The sequence below is a fragment of the Clupea harengus genome, chromosome 12 (genome assembly GCF_900700415.2).
Source record: "Clupea harengus chromosome 12, Ch_v2.0.2, whole genome shotgun sequence".
Taxonomy (NCBI): domain Eukaryota; kingdom Metazoa; phylum Chordata; class Actinopteri; order Clupeiformes; family Clupeidae; genus Clupea; species Clupea harengus.
In genome coordinates, this window is record NC_045163.1 from 17,290,479 (window position 1) to 17,313,301 (window position 22,823).

The 22,823-nt window shown below is 43.7% G+C and overlaps 3 protein-coding genes across 3 annotated transcripts; all 3 read left to right on the plus strand.

The window, feature by feature from the left end:
- The first annotated feature begins 625 nt into the window (after positions 1-625).
- On the plus strand, positions 626-6,588 carry LOC105906032 (protein AMBP-like). Its single transcript, XM_031577922.2, has 10 exons — positions 626-844; positions 2,072-2,214; positions 2,732-2,808; positions 2,930-3,049; positions 3,354-3,455; positions 3,913-3,953; positions 4,764-4,842; positions 5,040-5,231; positions 5,889-6,077; positions 6,327-6,588. Exons 1-10 carry the CDS (start codon positions 632-634, stop codon positions 6,353-6,355), a joined length of 1,185 nt encoding a protein of 394 aa, XP_031433782.1. The 5' UTR covers positions 626-631; the 3' UTR covers positions 6,356-6,588.
- Positions 6,589-8,553: 1,965 nt separating this feature from the next.
- Positions 8,554-13,723, plus strand: LOC105906038 (protein AMBP-like). The gene is made up of 10 exons (XM_031577923.2): positions 8,554-8,763; positions 9,801-9,943; positions 10,261-10,337; positions 10,459-10,578; positions 10,883-10,984; positions 11,440-11,480; positions 12,291-12,369; positions 12,504-12,677; positions 13,225-13,413; positions 13,635-13,723. Exons 1-10 carry the CDS (start codon positions 8,650-8,652, stop codon positions 13,661-13,663), a joined length of 1,068 nt encoding a protein of 355 aa, XP_031433783.1. The 5' UTR covers positions 8,554-8,649; the 3' UTR covers positions 13,664-13,723.
- A 1,822-nt stretch (positions 13,724-15,545) lies between these two features.
- Positions 15,546-22,400, plus strand: LOC105906033 (protein AMBP-like). Its single transcript, XM_012834123.3, has 10 exons — positions 15,546-15,700; positions 16,369-16,511; positions 16,969-17,045; positions 17,156-17,272; positions 17,829-17,930; positions 18,194-18,243; positions 18,748-18,838; positions 20,296-20,463; positions 21,405-21,578; positions 22,091-22,400. The coding sequence occupies exons 1-10, from the start codon at positions 15,587-15,589 to the stop codon at positions 22,117-22,119; spliced, it is 1,065 nt and encodes a 354-aa protein (XP_012689577.2). The 5' UTR covers positions 15,546-15,586; the 3' UTR covers positions 22,120-22,400.
- Positions 22,401-22,823: the final 423 nt, after the last annotated feature.

Here is a 22,823-nt window from a genome sequence, read left to right on the forward strand (position 1 = left end):
TTTGTTTATACACACACACACACACACACATGCTCACGCCCATACACACACACATACACACACATAAATATATATATACTGTATGTGTGTGTGCATGTATGTTAGACAGGATAACTCAGATGATATGTAAGATTAGTGTCAGTGTCTAAAGACCTGTCCCAGAATGAATTGGTGAACATTGATTTCTATGTTGAATGAAGAGCACATCGATATATTTGACAGTTAGCTCATTTGCTTGATGAGGACAAAAACTGCGGTTTAAGTAATCCCAGATATTTTTACAGATTATATTATTTAGCATCTCTACTAAGCGTGCAGTAATCATTCCGTTTTCTTTAAGGAACATGCATACAGTATTTATATTAACTTATGGATATGATCCATCTATTTTACCTGTTTGGGTGTGTGTGTGTGTGTGTGTGTGTGTGTGTGTGTGTGTGTGTGTGGGAGACAGAGATAGGCAAGAGGAGACTTTGCACTATTTGCTGTATTTGTCTTTTGCGAAATCTGTGTATGTGTACAAATATATAGTGTGTGTGTTCTTGCATCTGTCTTAGTGTATATGTGTGTGTGTGTGTGTGTGTGTGTGTGTGTGTGTGTGTGTATGCGTGGGTGTGTGCATGTTAGCTCCATGCCTCTTATAACTGCCAGAGCTGACACACACATCAGTGGAGTTGTTCACTGTCAACATAGCAGCGTCAGCTCTTCAGTTGCTTTAGACACAGACAAGATGGAGGCTACAGCTCTGGTGATCTTACTGGTGGCCCTCGTGGTCCCTCTTCATGCGGGGCCCGTGCACTCTGAGCCCCTTCTACCCACACAGGAGAGCTTCGACCTGGACAGGGTAAGACCCCCATACTCCTCCAGTGGTGGTGATTAGTATAGAGAACAGCATGTGTGTACATGACTGTAGTGGTGATGTACAAGTGGCAAGGGAAAACTCCCTTTTAACAGGAAGAAACCTTGAGCAGAACCTCAGCCCAAAGGGGGGGCCCATCTGCTTGGGGCCGGCCAGGTAAAGAAAAACACAGGGGGAAGGGGAGGGGAGGAGAAGAAAGCAGATTCATTCATACATGTATCACGATAAAACACATTGGCATACAGGTGGCATATACAGATAATACATACAAGATGGTACATACATGGTGCATACAAGATTGATGGCGGATAAAAATGGAGAGACCCAGTTGTTAGGTGAAAATTCACTCAAGTTATCTCCGGAGTTGTAGATCAGTATATTTATTCAGCAACAATTGTCGGGCTCACTCACAGCACAAAGATGAGAGTGAAGCAATTTCACAAACATCGAACAGGGTTTATATTCTTAAGATTTATCTCTGATGCCCAACTCTGATGCCATTAATCTTTCAAATGCCAGCAAGAATAGCCACGCCCGAGTAAAAGTCCTTTTGTATCCTCCCAACTGCGCTTTCTGTAATGCAAGGATGTCAATTTTAAACAGAGTAGAACAAGGACAGTTCGACCCTTCTTATCACCTCTGACCTCACTCAAACATAGACAAAAGGTTCCTTCTCTATAGCTTTTACACATATTCAGACTAAGTGTCGTCAGCACCTAATAATCTAAGTCGCACACACACACAGAAACACAGCATGTTCCTGCTTACATAAGCACAGGATTCATACAAGGTAATTACTAATACAGGGCACTTGATTAATACATTCTTAAGTCATTAACAGTGTTTCGAAAGTATTAAAAGTAGTGGTTGTAGAACAGCTTAGTGGGTATACAGTGTCCTCATAAAGTTATTATTAAAAGGATAAGCAGAGCTGTGAAGCAGAAAACTAGTTTCTGTAAGTGGATCAGGTGGAAAGAGTGCAGCAGGGAAGGGGTTGGGGGAGGGAGAAGTTTTAGTTCTAGTAAGTGGGTGAGCAGCAGCGTTCTGTATTAGTTGGAGGCTCTTTAGTGAGTTGTTGCTCCATCCAGACAGGAGAGCATTGCAGTAGTCTAGGCGCAAAGTAATGAATGCATTGATAAGTGATTTTCTTTCTCTCTCTCTCTCTCTCTCTCTCGCTCTGTGTGTGTGTGTGTGTGTGTGTGTGTGTTTTAGTTCATGGGGAAGTGGTATAGTGTGGCCAAAGCCTCCACTTGTCCATGGTGGCTGAAATATAAAGGAGATTCTGCTGTTGGCACACTGGTGCTGGAGAAGCAGCCCACAGCACACACAGTCAGCCTGACAAAAACTAAATCCAGGTCCTGTACAACACACACACATACGCACACACACACCCACACACACAGAGAGAGATTCAGCCTGAGACTAACTAAATCCTGCTCCTATACTGTGTGCCCAAACACACACACAACACACACTCTCTCACACACACACACACACACACACACACACACACACACACACACACACACACACACACACACACACACACACACACACACACACACACACACACAGACACACACACACACACAAACATTCAGCATGACAGAAACTGGTTCTCATTTTACTACATACACACTGAGATGCAAACAGTGCATGTACACAATACTAAATCATACGTTTGTATGTGCATATAGATATGTCATACACATATATGCACTCACACACAAGCACTTACTGCGCAGGTGTACAGATGATGCATGATGATATCAATGATCAGTGTGTGTTTATGTATCCTATGTATCTCTCTTAGTATTCATTATTAGTAGTCTTATTATATCTTTGCACGTGATTTCCTGTATCTTTCTGCAGGCAAGGAATCTGTAAGCAGACTACCTACGACTATCACTTGACCCAAACACCTGGCAGATTCCAGTACTACTTTTCCAGTATGTGTCTTCTCTGTCTCGTGATCTCCTCTTTATCACCTGGCCTTAATGTTGAAGATGGCTGTGCATGTTGTTCCTCTTCTTCCTCTTCTTGTTCTTCCTCTTCCTCCTCACCCCTCAGAGTGGGACGCTGATGTGGACACGTATGTGGTGGATACAAACTACGACGAGTATGCCCTGGTGGTGAGGCACAAACACAAGCGTAACTCTGGGGAGAGAGGCACATCTGTGGAGCTCTATGGTGAGTCACCAGGCTGCTAACGTCGAAACAGCAGCTCTTCACCTGTCCAGCTCCTCTAATGTAACCACAGCACATAGGCTACTGGGTCCCTCCTTGTCCTGGTGAAATATACCTATGTATATGTGATGTATATATATATAGGTTTGCCACTCCCTAGGTCTGGCTTTGCATGAGAGTGTGTGAGTGCCTCATCTAAAATTGTATTGTGGTTGGTCTGATCCCACCAGCTCCGTGCTACTTTATTACCGAAACCCTGTCAAATGAGTAAATGTAAATGTAGGTTTTACTGTACTGCCCCCATCAGGCCGTACCCCAGAACTGCAGATGGCTGTGCTGGAGGACTTCAAGCGCTTGGTGACAGAACAAGGCATGGGCGAGGAGAATATTGGCATCATGAAGAACAAAGGTACCTATACTGCTCCGGCATGGTTTCTTTACAATGTCTCTCTGTGAAAATATACTAGAATGGAATAGAATGTAACTGTATATGTAAAATAAATAGTTATTAACTAAACTGAGCTGAATACAATTAACACATTTATTTGAACTGAATTAACTTTGATTTGGGTCTTGCAAAATTAGAGAGATTTTGGCAAGGAGTTTGACTTCCTTGGAAACAGATTTTGTAATAACATGTCTCTCTGTGAGCTGGATGATGGGATTCTGTTATTATATTATATTGTTGAAAAAAAGTTAATGTATTTCTCTCTTTCTGTCTGTCTTCTGTTCTGTCGTTATCTCTTTTTTGTGGCTCTCTTTTTATCTCTGTTTTTCTTCTCTCTCTCTCTCTGCTCCTCTATATTTCTCTTTTTATCTCTCTCTCTTCATCCCTCTCTCGCTCTCTCTGTCTTTGTCATCCCCAGGTGAATGCACCACAGGAGATGCTGACACACCTGTTCCAGAGGTAGAGTATAGCAGAAGTACAGCAGTTTCCTTGAACTCACTCAGACACAGCTTCCCCAGCCTAACTAAAACGCAGACCAGACCCACACACAGTCAATTCATGCATCAAACTGCAACAGATGCTAACACCCATGGCTTTTAGCCTCCTTGATAGTAAGCCTGCTTCCCCTGTCCTGAGGGTGTGGTTGGAGTCCATTTGCATTACATACATCACATTTATTCATTTGGCAGCAGACACTGTTATCCAAAGCAACCTATAATTTAGGGACAACGGTCAAGCTTCAGTAGATTAGGAGACTTTGGAGACTTTGGAGTTCACAAACGTGCAAATAGTCTAGTGAGGTACTGTGCTTCTCACAAGGTTACACATGTGTACAGATGCATGTGCAAAGAGGCGTTTCAACAGTAATGTCCTCGCCGGCGGAAGATACATCTGTTAAACGGCACAGTCATAACACATTAACTGAGAACATGAAACAAGTGTGTAGAGGGTTGGTGCCTTCTTAAAATTACAAAACCCTTTCTTTTTACCTGACACATTTTTTTTTCTTCTCACACATATGAGTGCCCGTATGTGTACATGTGTTGAAAATGTATACATTTGTGTGTGTGTGTGTGTATGTATGTGTGTCCATATGCCTTTAGTGCCTAAATTACAAACACTTTTTTTATCCTAATTTACACATCGGTACTCATGCCCTATCTTACATCATGTCAATTAATTTCACTACACTAACATGCCTTCTCTGTCTTTCATGTGTCCTTTGGGGGGTTGATGGGGTGCCCCGGTCTTCCTCCCACCCTCCTCCAGAGAGCCATAAGGGCTGCGGTGCTTCTTCAAGCCGATGAAGAGGAGGGATCTGCATGGGACCATATCGGGACGGACAGAGGTGAGGGATCATGCTACACATGGGAGATTGATAGAGCTATGCATGCTACATATCTGAGATAGACACAGGTGAGTGATCATGCTACACATGTGAGATTGACAGAGCTATGCATGCTACATATCTGAGATCAGTGTACATGCCTGTGTGTATGTATCAGTGTACATGCATATCATTTGATGTCTGTGTGTGTTTCACAGAAGAGTGTGATGGCCCGCAGGACCCTGCCAGTAAATGTGGATATCATCAATATATGGTCGTATTTCGCCGCTTCTTCCACAATTCGACCAGCAAGACTTGCCAGAGTTTTTTATTCAATGAAAAATCCTGTGGAAAATTCAAGAACAACTACGAATCTGAAAGGTTGTGCATGCAGACCTGTCAACCAGAAGGTAAATGGTAGAGAGAGAGAAAGAGAGAGAGAGAGAGAGAGAGAGGGATAGAGAGCAGAAGAAAGAGAGAGGAAGAGTAGCCAGTAGAGAACACCTAAGTAGAAATAAGGTAAGAGTTGGTGGAAGATAAAGCGAGAGAAAGAAATAGAGGGAGACAGTGAGGGAGAGGTTAGTGGAAGATAGAGAGAGAGTATGATGAAGGGAGAGAGAGTGAGTGAGAGGTTTGTGGAAGATAGAGAGAGAGTATGATGAAGGGAGAGAGAGTGAGTGAGAGGTTTGTGGAAGATAGAGAGAGAGTATGATGAAGGGAGAGAGAGTGAGTGAGAGGTTTGTGGAAGATAGAGAGAGAGTATGATGAAGGGAGAGAGAGTGAGTGAGAGGTTTGTGGAAGATAGAGAGAGAGTATGATGAAGGGAGAGAGAGTGAGTGAGAGGTTTGTAGAAGATAGAGAGAAATAGATGAAGGGAGACAGAGTGAGGAGTACTTTGTTACTTTCCCATTTCTAGAGCCTGAGTTGTTTTAGCGCACACTCAGAATGTACAGCTAGAGGACTGTGAGAAGCAATTAAACCGAATTGGTCAAAAAGGGAATTGGATTAGAATGGTGGACTGCGCCTTTAAATGAATGGTGTCTCCCTCTCTTCCCCACCTTCTCTAGTTGCCTGCAAGATGCCCTTAGACCCTGGACCGAGTGACAGCCGCTTGCCGTCACAGTGGGAATGGGGCTTTGACTCTGCCACTGGGAAGTGTGTAAAATTCATTTACAGAGGGTGGACTCAAGGCGGGAACGCAAACAGGTTCAGCTTCGAAAATGTGTGTGAGGCTGTCTGCGGAGGATTTACGGATGGTAAGAGCAAAAACACACACACACACATACACACACAAACATGCACGCAAACATACCTCTGAAAGTATGCGGGAAAGCATATAGATTTACACACACACACACATACACAGTTTTTCATGCTTGAACGTGTCCTTAGCCTTATGCATGACTGTGTGTGTGTGTGTGTGTGTGTGTGTGTGTGTGTGTGTGTGTGTGTGTGTGTGTCTATGTATGTGTTTCCGTCTGGGTGCATTTGTGTGTGTTTTACAGGAGATGATGAACTGCTCAAAATGAACTAAAAGAGGTGACAGTTCAGCTGATGTTCACTCTGGAAGTCAATACACACACACACACACACACACACACACACACACACACACACACACACACACACACACACACACACACACACACACAGAGAGAGAGACTGAAAAAAGCAGACCAACTGCACCTATATCTCCCAACACAGACAATCTGTATGTTACTCATCTGTGATCTTGACATACTTATTAAAAAGAGATTGCCATTCAGACTTTCCTGTGTTTGCTTCAGTTTCTTCGGCAGCCTTTCCCATCCACTGTAAGTATAATGTTCTAGCTATGGTAGCAAGACATAAGAAGTGTGTTCTGACCTGCACAAGTGTGAGATGGTCAACAGCACCTTCTAGGGCATTGGTTCCCAAACTTATGTGTGTGTATATACCTGTGTGTGTGTGTGTGTGTGTGTGTGTGTGTGTGTGTGTGTGTGTGTGTGTGTGTGTGTGTGTGTGTGTGTGTGTGTGTTTGTGTTGGTGTTTGTCTGTCCATCCATATGTGTGTGTATATACCCCCCCCCCCTCCCCCACTTCCTCACTGAGTCACACATACACAGACTCCCACTCTCTGACAATCATTCAGAAGTCTCTGACAATAATTCTCTGTCTCTCTCACTCAGACACACACACATACACATACACACACACACATACACACAGACACATACACACTTAATACTCCTCTTTCCTAATAATTTCTCTAATCATTTTTTAACCCTTCTATTTACAGAAAGCTGTCCATCCTCCGAGAACTAGGTGAGTTTGGAACACACTGTCATGAACAACCCTGTGGTTGCTGTATTCTGAAACCTCTTTTTTTTTTTGGATCCTCGCAGCTGCATAAACCTTTTCTTTCAGAAAGTCAACATCAACGCAGTCCTCTTCTGCCGGAAGCATCGTCAAATCATCATCATTCTCACACTTCCATACATCAACACAGTGACCACAGCTCATAATACTGCATCAGTGTATATCGCTGTACTGTATTTCCATAACATTAAGGTATCAGTTCTCACTGTTATCACTTTGGATGCAGAGCCATATCTGCCTTGTTCACAAACTATTTTCATGTCTGTTTTGCTTTTATTGTGAGAGATTGACCATGGAGTCAGAAACATTAATGACTTTCAGATCCTGCTACATTGTCAAATAAATGTATGAGAAACCAAGTGTTTTCTGTGCATTTTGTTTATACACACACACACACACACATGCTCACGGCCATACACACACACACACACACACACACACACACACACACATAAATATATGTATATATATACTGTATGTGTGTGTGTGTGTGCGTGTATGTTAGACAGGATAACTCAGATGATATGTAAGATTAGTGTCAGTGTCTAAAGACCTGTCCCAGAATGAATTGGTGAACATTGATTTCTATGTTGAATGAAGAGCACATCGATTTATTTGACAGTTAACTAATTTGCTTGATGAGGACAAAAACTGCGGTTTAGGTAATCCCAGATATTTTTACAGATTATATTATTTAGCATCTCTACTAAGTGCCTTTCTGTGTGGAGTTTGCATGTTCTCCCCCTGTTCACAAGGGGTTTCCTCCACTAAGGACCCCAACAGAAAAAACATGCAAAATAACAGAACACATGTCCATCCCTGACCAAAGATGGACAGTTCACTTCACTTGGTCCCCGGGCGCTACATGCTGCCCACTGCTCCTGGGGGGTCCTTGAGGAAGGACGGTCCAGGATGGGAAAAGGTAGAAAATAAATTCACCGCGATCTCAGGCCTACCTGCGTGTGTGTGTGTGTGTGTGTGTCGCCTCCATATATGCACGTGTGTGTTCCAGTGTGTCGTGTGTGCCATTAAAAACCTGACAAAGGTCTTAATTATTAAGTGTGCAGTAATCATTCCGTTTTCTTTAAGGAACATGCATACAGTATTTATATTAACTTATGGATATGATCTATCTATTTTACCTGTTTGTGTGTGTGTGTGTGTGTGAGGGAGAGAGAGATAGGCAAGAGGAGACTTTGCACTGTTTGCTGTATTTGTCTTTTGCGAAATCTGTGTAGCAATTTGTTTCTGTGTATGTGTACAGACATATTGTGTGTGTGTTCTTGCATCTGTCTTGGTGTGTGTGTGTGTGTGTGTGTGTGTGTGTGTGTGTGTGTATATGCGTGGGTGTGTGCATGTTTGCTCCATGCCTCTTATAATTGCCATTTTTGAGCTGACACACACATCAGTGGAGTTGTTCACTGTCAACATAGCAGCGTCAGCTCTTCAGTTGCTTTAGACACAGACAAGATGGAGGCTACAGCTCTGGTGATCTTACTGGTGGCCCTCGTGGTCCCTCTCCATGCGGGGCCCCTGCCCTCTGAGCCCCTTCTACCCACACTGGAGAGCTTCGACCTGGACAGGGTAAGACCCCCATACTCCTCCAGTGGTGGTGATTAGTATAGAGAACAGCATGTGTGTACATGACTGTAGTGGTGATGTACAAATGGCAAGGGAAAAATATGGTGCATACAAGATTGATGGCGGATAAAAATGGAGAGACCCAGTTGTTAGGTGAAAATTCACTCAAGTTATCTCCGGAGTTGTAGATCAGTATATTTATTCAGCAACAATTGTCGGGCTCACTCACAGCACAATGATGAGAGTGAAGCAATTTCACAAACATCGAACAGGGTTTATATTCTTAAGATTTATCTCTGATGCCCAACTCTGATGCCATTAATCTTTCAAATGCCAGCAAGAATAGCCACGCCCGAGTAAAAGTCCTTTTGTATCCTCCCAACTGCGCTTTCTGTAATGCAAATATGTCAGTTTTACACAGAGTAGAACAAGGACAGTACGACCATTCTTATCACCTCTGACCTCACTCAAACATAGACAAAAGGTTCCTTCTCTATAGCTTTTACACATATTCAGACTAAGTGTCGTCAGCACCTAATAATCTAAGTCGCACACACACAGAAACACAGCATGTTCCTGCTTACATAAGCACAGGATTCATACAAGGTAATTACCAATACAAGGTACTTGATTAATACATTCTTAAGTCATTAACAGTGTTTCGAAAGTATTAAAAGTAATGGTTGTAGAACAGCTTAGTGGGTAAACAGTGTCCTCATAAAGTTATTATTAAAAGGATAAGCAGAGCAGTGAAGCAGAAAACTAGTTTCTGTAAGTGGATCAGGTGGAAAGAGTGCAGCAGGGAAGGGGTTGGGGGAGGGAGAAGTTTTAGTTCTAGTAAGTGGACGAGCCGCAGCGTTCTGTATTAGTTGGAAGCTCTTTAGTGAGTTGTTGCTCCATCCAGACAGGAGAGCATTGCAGTAGTCTAGGCGCAAAGTAATGAATGCATTGATTAGTCATTTTCTTTCTCTCTCTCTCTCTCTCTCGCTCTGTGTGTGTGTGTGTGTGTGTGTGTGTGTGTGTGTGTGTGTGTGTTTTAGTTCATGGGGAAGTGGTATAGTGTGGCCAAAGCCTCCACTTGTCCATGGTGGCTGAAATATAAAGGAGATTCTGCTGTTGGCACACTGGTGCTGGAGAAGCAGCCCACAGCAGACACAGTCAGCCTGACGAAAACTAAATCCAGGTCCTGTACAACACACACACATACGCACACACAGAGAGAGATTCAGCATGACAGAAACTGGTTCTCATTGTACTACATACACACTGAGATGCAAACAGTGCATGTACACAATACTAAATCATACGTTTGTATGTGCATATAGATATGTCATACACATATATGCACTCACACACAAGCACTTACTGCGCAGGTGTACAGATGATGCATGATGATATCAATGATCAGTGTGTGTTTATGTATCCTATGTATCTCTCTTAGTATTCATTATTAGTAGTCTTATTATATCTTTGCACGTGATTTCCTGTATCTTTCTGCAGGCAAGGAATCTGTAAGCAGACTACCTACGACTATCACTTGACCCAAACACCTGGCAGATTCCAGTACTACTTTTCCAGTATGTGTCTTCTCTGTCTCGTGATCTCCTCTTTATCACCTGGCCTTAATGTTGAAGATGGCTGTGCATGTTGTTCCTCTTCTTCCTCTTCTTGTTCTTCCTCTTCCTCCTCACCCCTCAGAGTGGGACGCTGATGTGGACACGTATGTGGTGGATACAAACTACGACGAGTATGCCCTGGTGGTGAGGCACAAACACAAGCGTAACTCTGGGGAGAGAGGCACATCTGTGGAGCTCTATGGTGAGTCACCAGGCTGCTAACGTCGAAACAGCAGCTCTTCACCTGTCCAGCTCCTCTAATGTAACCACAGCACATAGGCTACTGGGTCCCTCCTTGTCCTGGTGAAATATACCTATGTATATGTAATGTATATATATATAGGTTTGCCACTCCCTAGGTCTGGCTTTGCATGAGAGTGTGTGAGTGCCTCATCTAAAATTGTATTGTGGTTGGTCTGATCCCACCAGCTCCATGCTACTTTATTACCGAAACCCTGTCAAATGAGTAAATGTAAATGTAGGTTTTACTGTACTGCCCCCATCAGGCCGTACCCCAGAACTGCAGATGGCTGTGCTGGAGGACTTCAAGCGCTTGGTGACAGAACAAGGCATGGGCGAGGAGAATATTGGCATCATGAAGAACAAAGGTACCTATACTGCTCCGGCATGGTTTCTTTACAATGTCTCTCTGTGAAAATATACTAGAATGGAATAGAATGTAACTGTATATGTAAAATAAATAGTTATTAACTAAACTGAGCTGAATACAATTAACACATTTATTTGAACTGAATTAACTTTGATTTGGGTCTTGCAAAATTAGAGATTTTGGCAAGGAGTTTGACTTCCTTGGAAACAGATTTTGTAATAACATGTCTCTCTGTGAGCTGGATGATGGGATTCTGTTATTATATTATATTGTTGAAAAAAAGTTAATGTATTTCTCTCTTTCTGTCTGTCTTCTGTTCTGTCGTTATCTCTTTTTTGTGGCTCTCTTTTTATCTCTGTTTTTCTTCTCTCTCTCTCTCTGCTCCTCTATATTTCTCTTTTTATCTCTCTCTCTTCATCCCTCTCTCGCTCTCTCTGTCTTTGTCATCCCCAGGTGAATGCACCACAGGAGATGCTGACACACCTGTTCCAGAGGTAGAGTATAGCAGAAGTACAGCAGTTTCCTTGGACTCACTCAGACACAGCTTCCCCAGCCTAACTAAAACGCAGACCTGACCCACACACAGTCAATTCATGCATCAAACTGCAACAGATGCTAACACCCATGGCTTTTAGCCTCCTTGATAGTAAGCCTGCTTCCCCTGTCCTGAGGGTGTGGTTGGAGTCCATTTGCATTACATACATCACATTTATTCATTTGGCAGCAGACGGTGTTATCCAAAGCAACCTATAATTTAGGGACAACGGTCAAGCTTCAGTAGATTAGGAGACTTTGGAGACTTTGGAGTTCACAAACGTGCAAATAGTCTAGTGAGGTACTGTGCTTCTCACAAGGTTACACATGTGTACAGATGCATGTGCAAAGAGGCGTTTCAACAGTAATGTCCTCGCCGGCGGAAGATACATCTGTTAAACGGCACAGTCATAACACATTAACTGAGAACATGAAACAAGTGTGTAGAGGGTTGGTGCCTTCTTAAAATTACAAAACCCTTTCTTTTTACCTGACACATTTTTTCTGTTCACACATATGAGTGCCCGTATGTGTACATGTGTTGAAAATGTATACATTTGTGTGTGGGTGTGTGTATGTATGTGTCCATGTGCCTTCCTTTAGTGCCTAAATTACAAACACTTTTTTTTAACCTAATTTACACATCGGTACTCATGCCCTATCTTACATCATGTCAATTAATTTCACTACACTAACATGCCTTCTCTGTCTTTCATGTGTCCTTTGGGGGGTTGATGGGGTGCCCCGGTCTTCCTCCCACCCTCCTCCAGAGAGCCATAAGGGCTGCAGTGCTTCTTCAAGCCGATGAAGAGGAGGGATCTGCATGGGACCATATCGGGACGGACAGAGGTGAGTGATCATGCTACACATGGGAGATTGATAGAGCTATGCATGCTACATATCTGAGATAGACACAGGTGAGTTATCATGCTATATGCATCAGTGTACATGCATATCATTTGATTTGTGTGTGTGTTTCACAGAAGAGTGTGATGGCCCGCAGGACCCTGGCGGTAAATGTGGATATCATGCTTATCGCAGATTCTTCCACAATTCGACCAGCAAGACTTGCCAGAGTTTTTTATTCAATGGCTGTGGAAAATTCAAGAACAACTACGGATCTGAAAGGTTGTGCATGCAGACCTGTCAACCAGAAGGTAAATGGTAGAGAGAGAGAGAGAGAGAGAGAGAGAGAGAGAGAGAGAGAGCAGAAGAAAGAGAGAGGAAGAGTAGCCAGTAGAGAACACTTTAGTAGAAACAAGGTAAGGGTTGGTGAAAGATAAAGAGAGAGAAAGAAATGGAGGGAGACAGTGAGAGAGAGGTTAGTGAAAGATAGAGAGAGAGTATGATGAAGGGAGACAGGGTGAGGGAGACGTTTGTGGAAGATAGAGAGAGAGAAAGAGATGGAGTGAGTGAGAGGTTTGTGGAAGATAGAGAGAGAGAAAGAGATGGAGAGAGAGTGAGTGAGAGGTTTGTGGAAGATAGAGAGAAAGAGATGAAGGGAGAGAGAGTGAGGAGTACTTTGTTACTTTCTCATTTCTAGAGCCTGTGTACTAACACCTGAGTTGTTTTAGCGCACACTCAGAATGTACAGCTATAGGACTGTGAGAAGCAATTAACCGAATTGGTCAAAAAGTGAATTGGATTAGAGTGGACTGCACCTTTAAATGAATGGTGTCTCCCTCTCTTTCCCACCTCCTCTAGTTTCCTGCAAGATGCCCTTAGACCCTGGACCGAGTGACAGCCGCTTGCCGTCACAGTGGGAGTGGGGCTTTGACTCTGCCACTGGGAAGTGTGTAAAATTCATTTACAGCGGGTGGACTCAAGGCGGGAACGCAAACAGGTTCAGCTTGGAAAATTTGTGTGAGGCTGTCTGCGGAAGATTGACGGACGGTAAGAGCAAAAACACACACACACACACATACACACACAAACATGCACGCAAACATACCTCTGAAAGTATGCGGGCAAACATATAGATTTACACACACACACACACACACACACACACACACACACACACACACAGTTTTTCATGCTTGAACGTGTCCTTAGCCTTATGCATATGACTGTGTGTGTGTGTCTGTGTGTGTGTGTGTGTGTGTGTTTTACAGGAGATGATGAACTGCTCAAAATGAACTAAAAGAGGTGACAACTCATCTGTGATCTTGACATACTTATTAAAAAGAGATTGCCATTCAGACTTTCCTGTGTTTGCTTCAGTTTCTTCGGCAGCCTTTCCCATCCACTGTAAGTATAATGTTCTAGCTATGGTAGCAAGACATAAGAAGTGTGTTCTGACCTGCACAAGTGTGAGATGGTCAACAGCACCTTCTAGAGGAACGTAAATTCATGAATGAAAACTACACAGCCTGCTTACATGCAGTTGCTAATTTTTGCTGGATAGTATGAAGTAGTATGGAGTTTCTGTCCTACACCAAAACATTACGGTTGAGAGGAATCAGCCTATGGGAGATAAAGGCTCACACTAGGGGGTGATGTATAGCAACACTGGTCAACCATCTTACTGTCCTGAAACTACACACACACAGCAACATACACACAACAAATATTTTACTGGTGTTGTCTGCCATTCTCATGAGCACAGTTAAGCTATGATCAGGTCTCAGTCTAACAGCTCAGTCCCTCTTTTTGCAAATTCAAGAATTTCACGCAATTGTGGGTTGCAATTTTCTCTCATTACAGCTTGACTTCCGCAAGAAAACGCATAATCTTTGAATGTCTGCATTATTTGTGATTGATTTATTTGACTCAAAATCCCTTGCAGGATTCTGGAGGGACTGGCAGCTGTATTCGGGCATCTGAATTGTTACACTAGTTTATACAGCAGACCTAAGTGTGCTACACTAGTTTATACAGCAGACCTAAGTGTGCCACACTAGTTTATACAGCAGACCTAAGTGTGCTACACTAGTTTATACAGTTGCACTGCATTACCAGAGCATTTAATTACCAGCTAGAGGACTGTGATAAGCAATTAACTGAATAACCTCAAGTGTTGAAGTTATGTTCGGAACAATCATGTCTGCTATGTTGTTGAGAGGAAACAAGCAACAGTCAAGTTTGCGTGTATCTCTCTCTCTTCCTCTCTGTGACACCATTAGCTGTCTGCTTTTAGGGGTTCTGGTGAGTTGCAGGCAGATCAATAGTGTTGACTAATGTGGACCACTCACCTTGGCTGTCCTGAGGGGGCTGACCTATTTCACATCTGTTCAATAAACCACTAATGGCAGCTCCGAACCGAATGCCTGTCAGACATTAAGGCATTTTAGACTACAGTAACACTATATGACAGATACGCAAACAAATTGGGTTATTTTTATTATAGTGCAGAAGAATACCGATACAAATACTAATGTGAGCTGACTCTGTACCTATAGACACAGACACACACAAACACACACACACACACACACACACACACACACACACACACACACACACACACACACACACACACACACAAACAAACACACACAGACACACAGACACACACACACACACACACACAGACACACACACACACACACACAGACACACACACACACACACACACACATACACTCGTTCAACCATCTGGATATGACTACACAAAACTGAAACTGTTATACTGTGTCTTCACATCAAAAGGCTATTTTAAGGATCTATGCATGTTTGTGTGTGTATGTATGTTTATGTTTGTATGATTTAATTTCCTTTCAAATTGCTAAAAGTAGCATTGAAGAGGAGCAGAAAGGTTTGAGTAAGAGACAAACATAAGAAGGCATGAGGAGAACTTTGCACTGTTTGCTGTGTTTGTTTGTTTTTTGCTTAATCTCTGTGTGTGGGTGTGTGTGTGCTTGTGAGTGTGTGTGTATGTGTGTTACAGTGCTACATGAATGTGTGTTACAGTGCTTTATTCCTCAACACACACACACATACACACACACACACACACACACACACACACACACACACACACATCGATGGGGGTCGATGTCCGACAGCATAGTGGGGTCGGCGGACCTCATCTGTGGGTTCTGCAGTTGCTTTAGACACAGACGAGATGGAGGCTGCAGCTCTGGTGATCTTACTGGTGGCCCTCGTGGTCCCTCTCCATGCGGGGCCCCTGCCCTCTGAGCCCCTTCTACCCACACAGGAGAGCTTCGACCTGGACCGGGTAAGATCCCCATACTCCTCCATCTCTCTGTCCATTTAGCCCAACGTTTCAAGCCTTTTAGCAAACTCAGATCTCCGATTTGCAACTTAGTGTGTACAAGGATTGTTCAGAGAACTAAGCATGTGAATTTGGTACTGTAGGAGTACAAAGTTATTTGGACTTTGAGATTATCATGTCCTTTGAGGTGCATTGTGTTGTGTACAAAAGAACTGTCTCAGGTGGAGTTTTAGGTCTTTTATTAAAGTTATTCTGAAAAGGGCTCTGAAAAGGGAATGTAAATGCATGACAACGCCTGAAACAGATTAGATTGTTGTTTACTATAGATCTATATATTAGACATAAGACAACATCTATTTACTCTACCTTTAACTGACTTCCATCCTTCATGTCTTCTATCAGTCTTTAAGCCCCCCCCCACCCAATTTTAAAGTGATCACTGTCTGTCTCCATTATCTTTCCAACAGCATGTGATCGAGTGTGTATATTTTGGTAGTCATTTTTCTGATAGTTTTTAAGATTTATTGTTTTGGATTTGGTTTCGATGGAGTATTGTTTTTCAACTGTCTCTCTTTGTCTATTTTGCTTTCTGCTCTCTCTCTCCCGCCCTCCCTCCCTCCCTCTCTCTCTCTCCCTCTCCCTCCCTCCCTTTTTGTGTGTGTGTGTTATAGTTCATGGGGAAGTGGTATGATGTGGCCAAAGCCTCCACTTGTCCTTGGATGCAGAAGCACAAAGAAAATTCTCCTATTGGCACATGGCAGCTGGAGAAGGGACCCACAGCAGACACAGTCAGCATGAGCAGAACTATGTCCAGGTCCTATAACATCACCACACACACACACGCACACACACACACACATGCACATGCACACACACAGCATGACCTGAACTATGCCCAGGTCCCATACCATCACCACACACGCACGCACGCACGCACGCACGCACGCACGCACGCACGCACGCACGCACGCACGCACGCACGCACGCACGCACGCACGCACGCACGCACGCACGCACGCACACACACACACACAGCATGACCAGAACTATGTCCAGGTCCTATACCATCACCACATACACACGCACGCACACACACACGCACACACACACGCACGCATGCACACACACACACACACGCACACACGCACGCACGCACGCACAGCATGACCAGAACTATGCCCAGGTCCTATACCACTCATACACACGCATACACACAAATGGAACACACAGAGACATCATCTCACTGTTTCTACATGTTTATCTATGTGTAGGCATGGAACCTGCAAGCAGATATCTGGTGACTATCACCTGACCGAAACACCTGGCAGATTCAAATACCACGTGTCTAGTAGGTGCAATACAATATCTCTTAATGGCCAATCACAGGCTTTATGGTGTGCCTTTAATAAACATGATTGGTGGTGAAACAGCAAGTTTGTGTGCATCTCCCTCTTCCAGGATGGAATGCTGATGTGGATGCCTATGTGATGCACACAAACTATGATGAGTATGCCCTTGTAGTGATGATAAAACAGAAGCAAGGGGGCGACAAAAGCACTTCAGTCAAACTGTATGGTAAGTCACCAGGCCAGGACACGGACTAAACCTCTCTCTCTCTCTCTCTCTCTCTCTCTCTCTCCTGATGATCTAACAGAAAGATTTTTTTTTATATGGTTGGGTGACACAGCATGAACCATGAGAGAACCACTTTGTCAAAATGGATTGCATCTCTCAGCTGACTCAGGCAATAGTTTAGTATAGCGCCCTCATCTGGTCTCAACCAGGAACTATGTGTAATACTTATAGAACCTCATGAAAGAAATGTTGTATAGTGCACTTTATATGTACTTATCTACCCAGAGCACTTAATTGATGCACAAGGTTTATGATTTACCATCCATGCATCAAGTTGGCTATCAAGTTGGCATCCAGTTCTGTCCTTGCTCTTGATAAACTGTTGGCATTGTTCGGGGGATCCAGGTTGACTCTCTAATGTTGGGGATAGTAAAGCTGGATGCGACCTGATGAAAAGTGGAGCACTAGTTATGGAGCAACAAGACGAGAGTGAAAAGAAACACTTCAGAGTGCTACAATGCCCCAGTCAGTTCTCTTTCTGTACTGCCCCCTGCAGGCCGTACCCCAGAACTGCGGGACACTCTGGTGGAAGACTTCAAGCGCGTGGTGAGAGAACAGGGTATGAGCGAGGACACCATAGTCATCAAGCAGAACAAAGGTACTTACCACAGTACTGGTGTTTGCTTTCTCTCATATGCCACAAAGTCAACTCTCCAGAGCACTGTAAGAACAAAATTCACTGAAGACTGATGTGAGCCTTGCAAAATGAAATGGCAACAGCCACAGCTTACAAAGCTCTTCATGAGAAAAACAGCATCTCTTGGTCACTGTATGTTCTGCTCTTTTATGTAATATCATCATATTTATTTACTCTCTTTGTCTCTCTCTTTCTCCCATTCTTCCCACTCTGTCCATCTGCAGGTGAATGCATCCCAGGAGAAACTGTGGTTGTTGACATACCTATTGTCCAGGTATGGTGGAGCTCTTCTCTGGACCAGGCTCCCTCTGAAGCAATTGGCTTTCTAGAACCTTCTAGAATTATGAGGTTACACTGAGGTGCAAAGTATAATAAATACATAAATAAGTAAATAAAATACCTGCAGCATTAATTTTAGTGGGGGAAAACTATTTGGTTGATACAAAACACGTTCGCCATAATCATAGTCTCCCTATCATACACCAGTGGCAGCTGTATAACAATGCTTTCAGGAAACATCCCTGGGTCACATAAGGGATTCCCTCTCCAAGTAGTGTGTCCAGACTTTTAGCTTGAGAAGGTCGAGACGGGACAGATACAGTGTAGTGGTGTGATCTCTTTTAGAAGCAGTCTGGGCTGTCAGGGGTTGTTGTGACCTAATCCCCACCTCGTCCTAAAGCCTTATCTGTAAGTTGATGATGACTTATAATACATATGAAAGCATAACAATCACTCCTGTTGTTTCTGGTCTTTCTGTTGGATTTGCTGGATGTGTCAGAGGTCCAGGAGGGCTGCAGTGCTCCCCCAGGATCAGGATGATGAGGGCTCAGGAATGATGGCGACGAACACGCCTCTCTTCTGGGGACCAGGTGAGGGGCCAGTCAGCTTTCTCCTACTCAGAGAAGACAGCCACCAACTTCACCATGTTCAAACAGAGCAGATGGAACCTGAGCAGTGAACCTGCAGCCATTCGGGCACGGCTAGGCACGTTCGCTAACCTAGCGAGGAGGCTAAAACTGGTCTGTGCTAGTTTAAGGAACACTACACAGTGAGAAGCACAACACTGGGCCACATGTAACCCTGCCGCCTCGGGCAACGGTGGGGGGGGGGGGGGGGGGGGTGTTAGCGAGGAGGCTACAACCCATGGATGCCAGTATCAGCCTGTAGCGTGTCTCCTAATGTGGCCTAACACGGTGGACTCCCAATGAAAGAAGACAAACCCAGTTTATGTGCTTAACCTGCACTATTAGAAGCCCTGTCCTGTGCCAGGCTTAAACCTGGCACGGAGTGGAGGTGGGTGTGCCGCCATGGAGGCTAGAGGCCACTGGTGCCAGCATTCAGTCGCTAGCATATCACTTGAGATGTCAAACACAGGGCTCCCAGTGCAAAAACAGGGCTGACACTATGTGACGGACCGAGCCTCGGTTGCCGTCAAAAATGTGGGTTTGGCCCAAAAAGCTCAGAGACAGAGTGATGGTTCAAAATATAAAGGTTTAATATCTTTTAAATATCCTGGAGAACTGCTAAGCATCTCAATTAGAAGACGACAAACAGCAACAGTCTCCAGGCATATCACCTGCTCCGCCTCTAAATGGGGTAGAGGACAATATTCAGCAGTAACAAAGCTCAATTAAAAATACCTGCTTAGCCTCTAAATGGGGTAGAGGTCAAAACTCAGCAGTCAAAAGGGTCCACAGCGAAACACATACCTGATATGACAAGACTCTCCAAACTAGACAGAACACTGAACATATATACATGGCGGCCAGCACCATTTCCACCCACCGGGGTAAACACAAGAACCAAACAATATAACAATGACAAACCAGACCCTGAGACACAAACATAGTATTTCCCCACTATCATCAATCAAAGAAATAACTATGTAATACATAAATAATGTCTCAAAGGTTTGTTAAAAGCCACCTTATCCAAGTGGTCTGGCCCAGACCATTTTAGAAGTCCCCTCTGCCAGTCTGGGCAATTAGCAGTTTCACTGAGGGAGGATCCAATTGTAATCAGTGGTATGAGTGTTTGTGTGTGCGTGTGTGTGTGCAAACCATGTCTGTTGGGTGCGCTAGTGGTCGCAAACATGGGGCAGAAGTGTGCAGTTCATGTGCGGTCGCACCACGACCGTCACACACTACCATTGAGCAGTAAAGGGGAAGGCTTGTGCTACGTTATGAGTTATGTTGAGTTATGATGAGTAAGTGATGATAAGATTCAAATGGGATCCTCAATATATGCATTCATCTTAACCTGTATGAATATTTGTGTGTATACATGAATTTGTGTGTGTGTGTGTGTGTGTGTGTGTGTATTGCAGAGGTATGTGAGGCCGCACCGGACTCCGGTCCGTGTTTTGGAATGTCCCAGCGCTTCCACTACAACACTTCACTCAAGGCCTGCCAGGTGTTCAACTTCGGCGGTTGCCTAGGCAACCAGAACAACTTTGTGACAGAGAAGGAGTGCTTGCAGAGCTGCCGTACAGAAGGTAAAACTGGAGAGTGAGAAAAGGAGAGAGCGAAAGTGATCCTTGTGTCATAACAGATGTCAACTTAAATCAAAATGACACTCTGGCAGCTCTCCGTGAAGTGTTATCTGACAGTTCTCAGCGCTCAGAGGATCTTGCCAGGGCCTATCCCACAAAACAAGATTTCTGAGTTAGCATAACTGCTGTGCAGGTGAACCCTGTAAACACTATCTGGACTGTGATAATAAAAAAGGGTTATTTTAGGTTTTACTCACTGAAGTTAAACAGATCATTTGGTAATCCTCTTTAGTGAAACTGCATTATGATGTTTATTTGTTACAGAAGTATCATAAAGACAGCTTGAATAAAATGCAACTTGAACAACTAAATCTGAAAAAAGGCAAATATCTGATTGAAAAACAATCCACCTTGAGTTGCCGGATGTTTATCACTGCAGGCGCCACCCAAACATGAGGATATAATTTGTAATAATTTGTAATTTGTCAGGTTTTATTGGCACAAACGACACACTGGAACACACACGTGGATATATGGAGGCGACACAGGACACACACACACACACACACACACGCAGGCCTGAGGTCGCGGTGAATTTATCTTCTGCCTTTTCCCATCCTGGACTGTCCCTCCTCCAGGACCCCCCAGGTGCAGTGGGCAGCTTGTAAGCGCCCGGGGACCAAGTCAAGTGAACTGTCCATCTTTGGTCAGGGATGGACATGGATGGTGTTCTGTTCTTTTTTGGATATGGACTAACACTAGAATAATCAATAATAAACAATCTAATGAACACTGATAAACTACTAATAAAGTCAATAATCCTTCTTAAAGCAACACTAGGGAGAGTGACCATCATCAAGTTTATGTAGACAATCATCAATCAACTAGTTCATGTAGGTGACATGTCTGTAAAGTGTGTGAAATCTTCTGGCCTGCCTCTCCAGCTGCCTGTAGGATGCCCATAGACGCAGGCTCCTGCAACACACACGTGGAGCTGTGGGCCTTTGACTCCAAAGCCGGGAAGTGTGTGTCCTTCAAGTACAGAGGTTGCCAAGGCAACGGGAACAAGTTCTACAGCCAGAAGGAATGTGAGGAGTACTGTGGAGTGATGAAGGATGGTAAGACAACACACACACACAGACACACACGCACACACACAGACAGACACACACGCACGCGCACACACACACACACAACATCTGTCTCTCAAATCGTACACATACAAAGTCAATCACGCATGTCACATACAACACAAACACACATTACTTTCTCACACCTAGCACTCGCACACCGATTATTATCATGTCACATTCTTACACGTTAAGACCAAAAAACCTCACACCCTTGTCTTTTATGTACACACCCCCCCCCCCCACACACACACACACACACACACAATCTCACGCACCCACACATTATCGCACACCCACACACACCCACAATCTCACACCCACCCACATATACACACACACGGAAATGTACACACTGACAACTAGAAAACAACATAGTTAATGCATGAGAATTTTTACTCAACAACATCAAGTATGTTTGTTCTTTTCAGTCTTTTTTTTCTTTTTTATAAGTCTGTGTATGTTTGTGACCATCTGTGTGTTTGTGTGTGTGTTTACAGATGACAAGGAATTGTTCAGAGCAAATTGAGGGATGTGAGAGTTCAGCTGGGTGCTGAGCACTTCACCCACAACTATGCGCGCGCACGCACACACACACACACACACACACACACACACAAAGTTTAGACACACGCACACAAACAAGTGCACACAAACTCATAAAAACACACTCACAAACGTACACAAATAGACAGACACGAGCACAAACACCCATAAAACCTGCAGTGCTAACTAACCCACCCAACATAGATGCTACTTAGCCCTACTACTACTTCTCCCATCATATTCATTAAAGAGATTTATCTACCACTCTGGCCTTCCTGTGTGTCCTTCCGTTTCTTCTACTGCCCATCCACTGTAAGGTGTGTGTGCAACTCAATCTGTGTTTATCAACTTTAACACTCCAGGTGCAGGTTTTCCTTTTCAGAAATCTATAGTTGTGCAATTGAATTGTTTTTTTTTCATGTCATTATTTTTTCAGCAATATTTCTAAACTGTAAGCTAAATAAAGTGCAAAAACAAACAGATAACATAAATGACAGTTAGGAATGTAAGATAATTTTTACATAGCTGTTATTTGGAGACTACGCGACACCGACCACTGATTGTCACAGAATCTTTTGGCACATCGATGCTAACTGCTTCCTATTTAGTTGTGTAAATCTGTGTGGCTACTGTAAGCTACGTGCAATCACCAGTCTGTGAAGGAGCCTCCGAAATAAAGGGCTATCC

Bases quoted from the DNA above. Each gene is read 5' to 3' on its own strand.
- LOC105906032 (XM_031577922.2), top strand. From the start codon at position 632: ATGCCTCTTATAACTGCCAGAGCTGACACACACATCAGTGGAGTTGTT. The intron at 4,843-5,039 runs GTGAGGGATCAT...TGTGTTTCACAG, and splicing joins CCATATCGGGACGGACAGAG to AAGAGTGTGATGGCCCGCAG. The intron at 6,078-6,326 runs GTAAGAGCAAAA...TGTGTTTTACAG, and splicing joins CTGCGGAGGATTTACGGATG to GAGATGATGAACTGCTCAAA.
- LOC105906038 (XM_031577923.2), top strand. From the start codon at position 8,650: ATGGAGGCTACAGCTCTGGTGATCTTACTGGTGGCCCTCGTGGTCCCT. The intron at 12,370-12,503 runs GTGAGTGATCAT...TGTGTTTCACAG, and splicing joins CCATATCGGGACGGACAGAG to AAGAGTGTGATGGCCCGCAG. The intron at 13,414-13,634 runs GTAAGAGCAAAA...TGTGTTTTACAG, and splicing joins CTGCGGAAGATTGACGGACG to GAGATGATGAACTGCTCAAA.
- LOC105906033 (XM_012834123.3), top strand. From the start codon at position 15,587: ATGGAGGCTGCAGCTCTGGTGATCTTACTGGTGGCCCTCGTGGTCCCT. The intron at 17,046-17,155 runs GTAGGTGCAATA...TCCCTCTTCCAG, and splicing joins ATTCAAATACCACGTGTCTA to GATGGAATGCTGATGTGGAT. The intron at 20,464-21,404 runs GTAAAACTGGAG...CTGCCTCTCCAG, and splicing joins GCAGAGCTGCCGTACAGAAG to CTGCCTGTAGGATGCCCATA.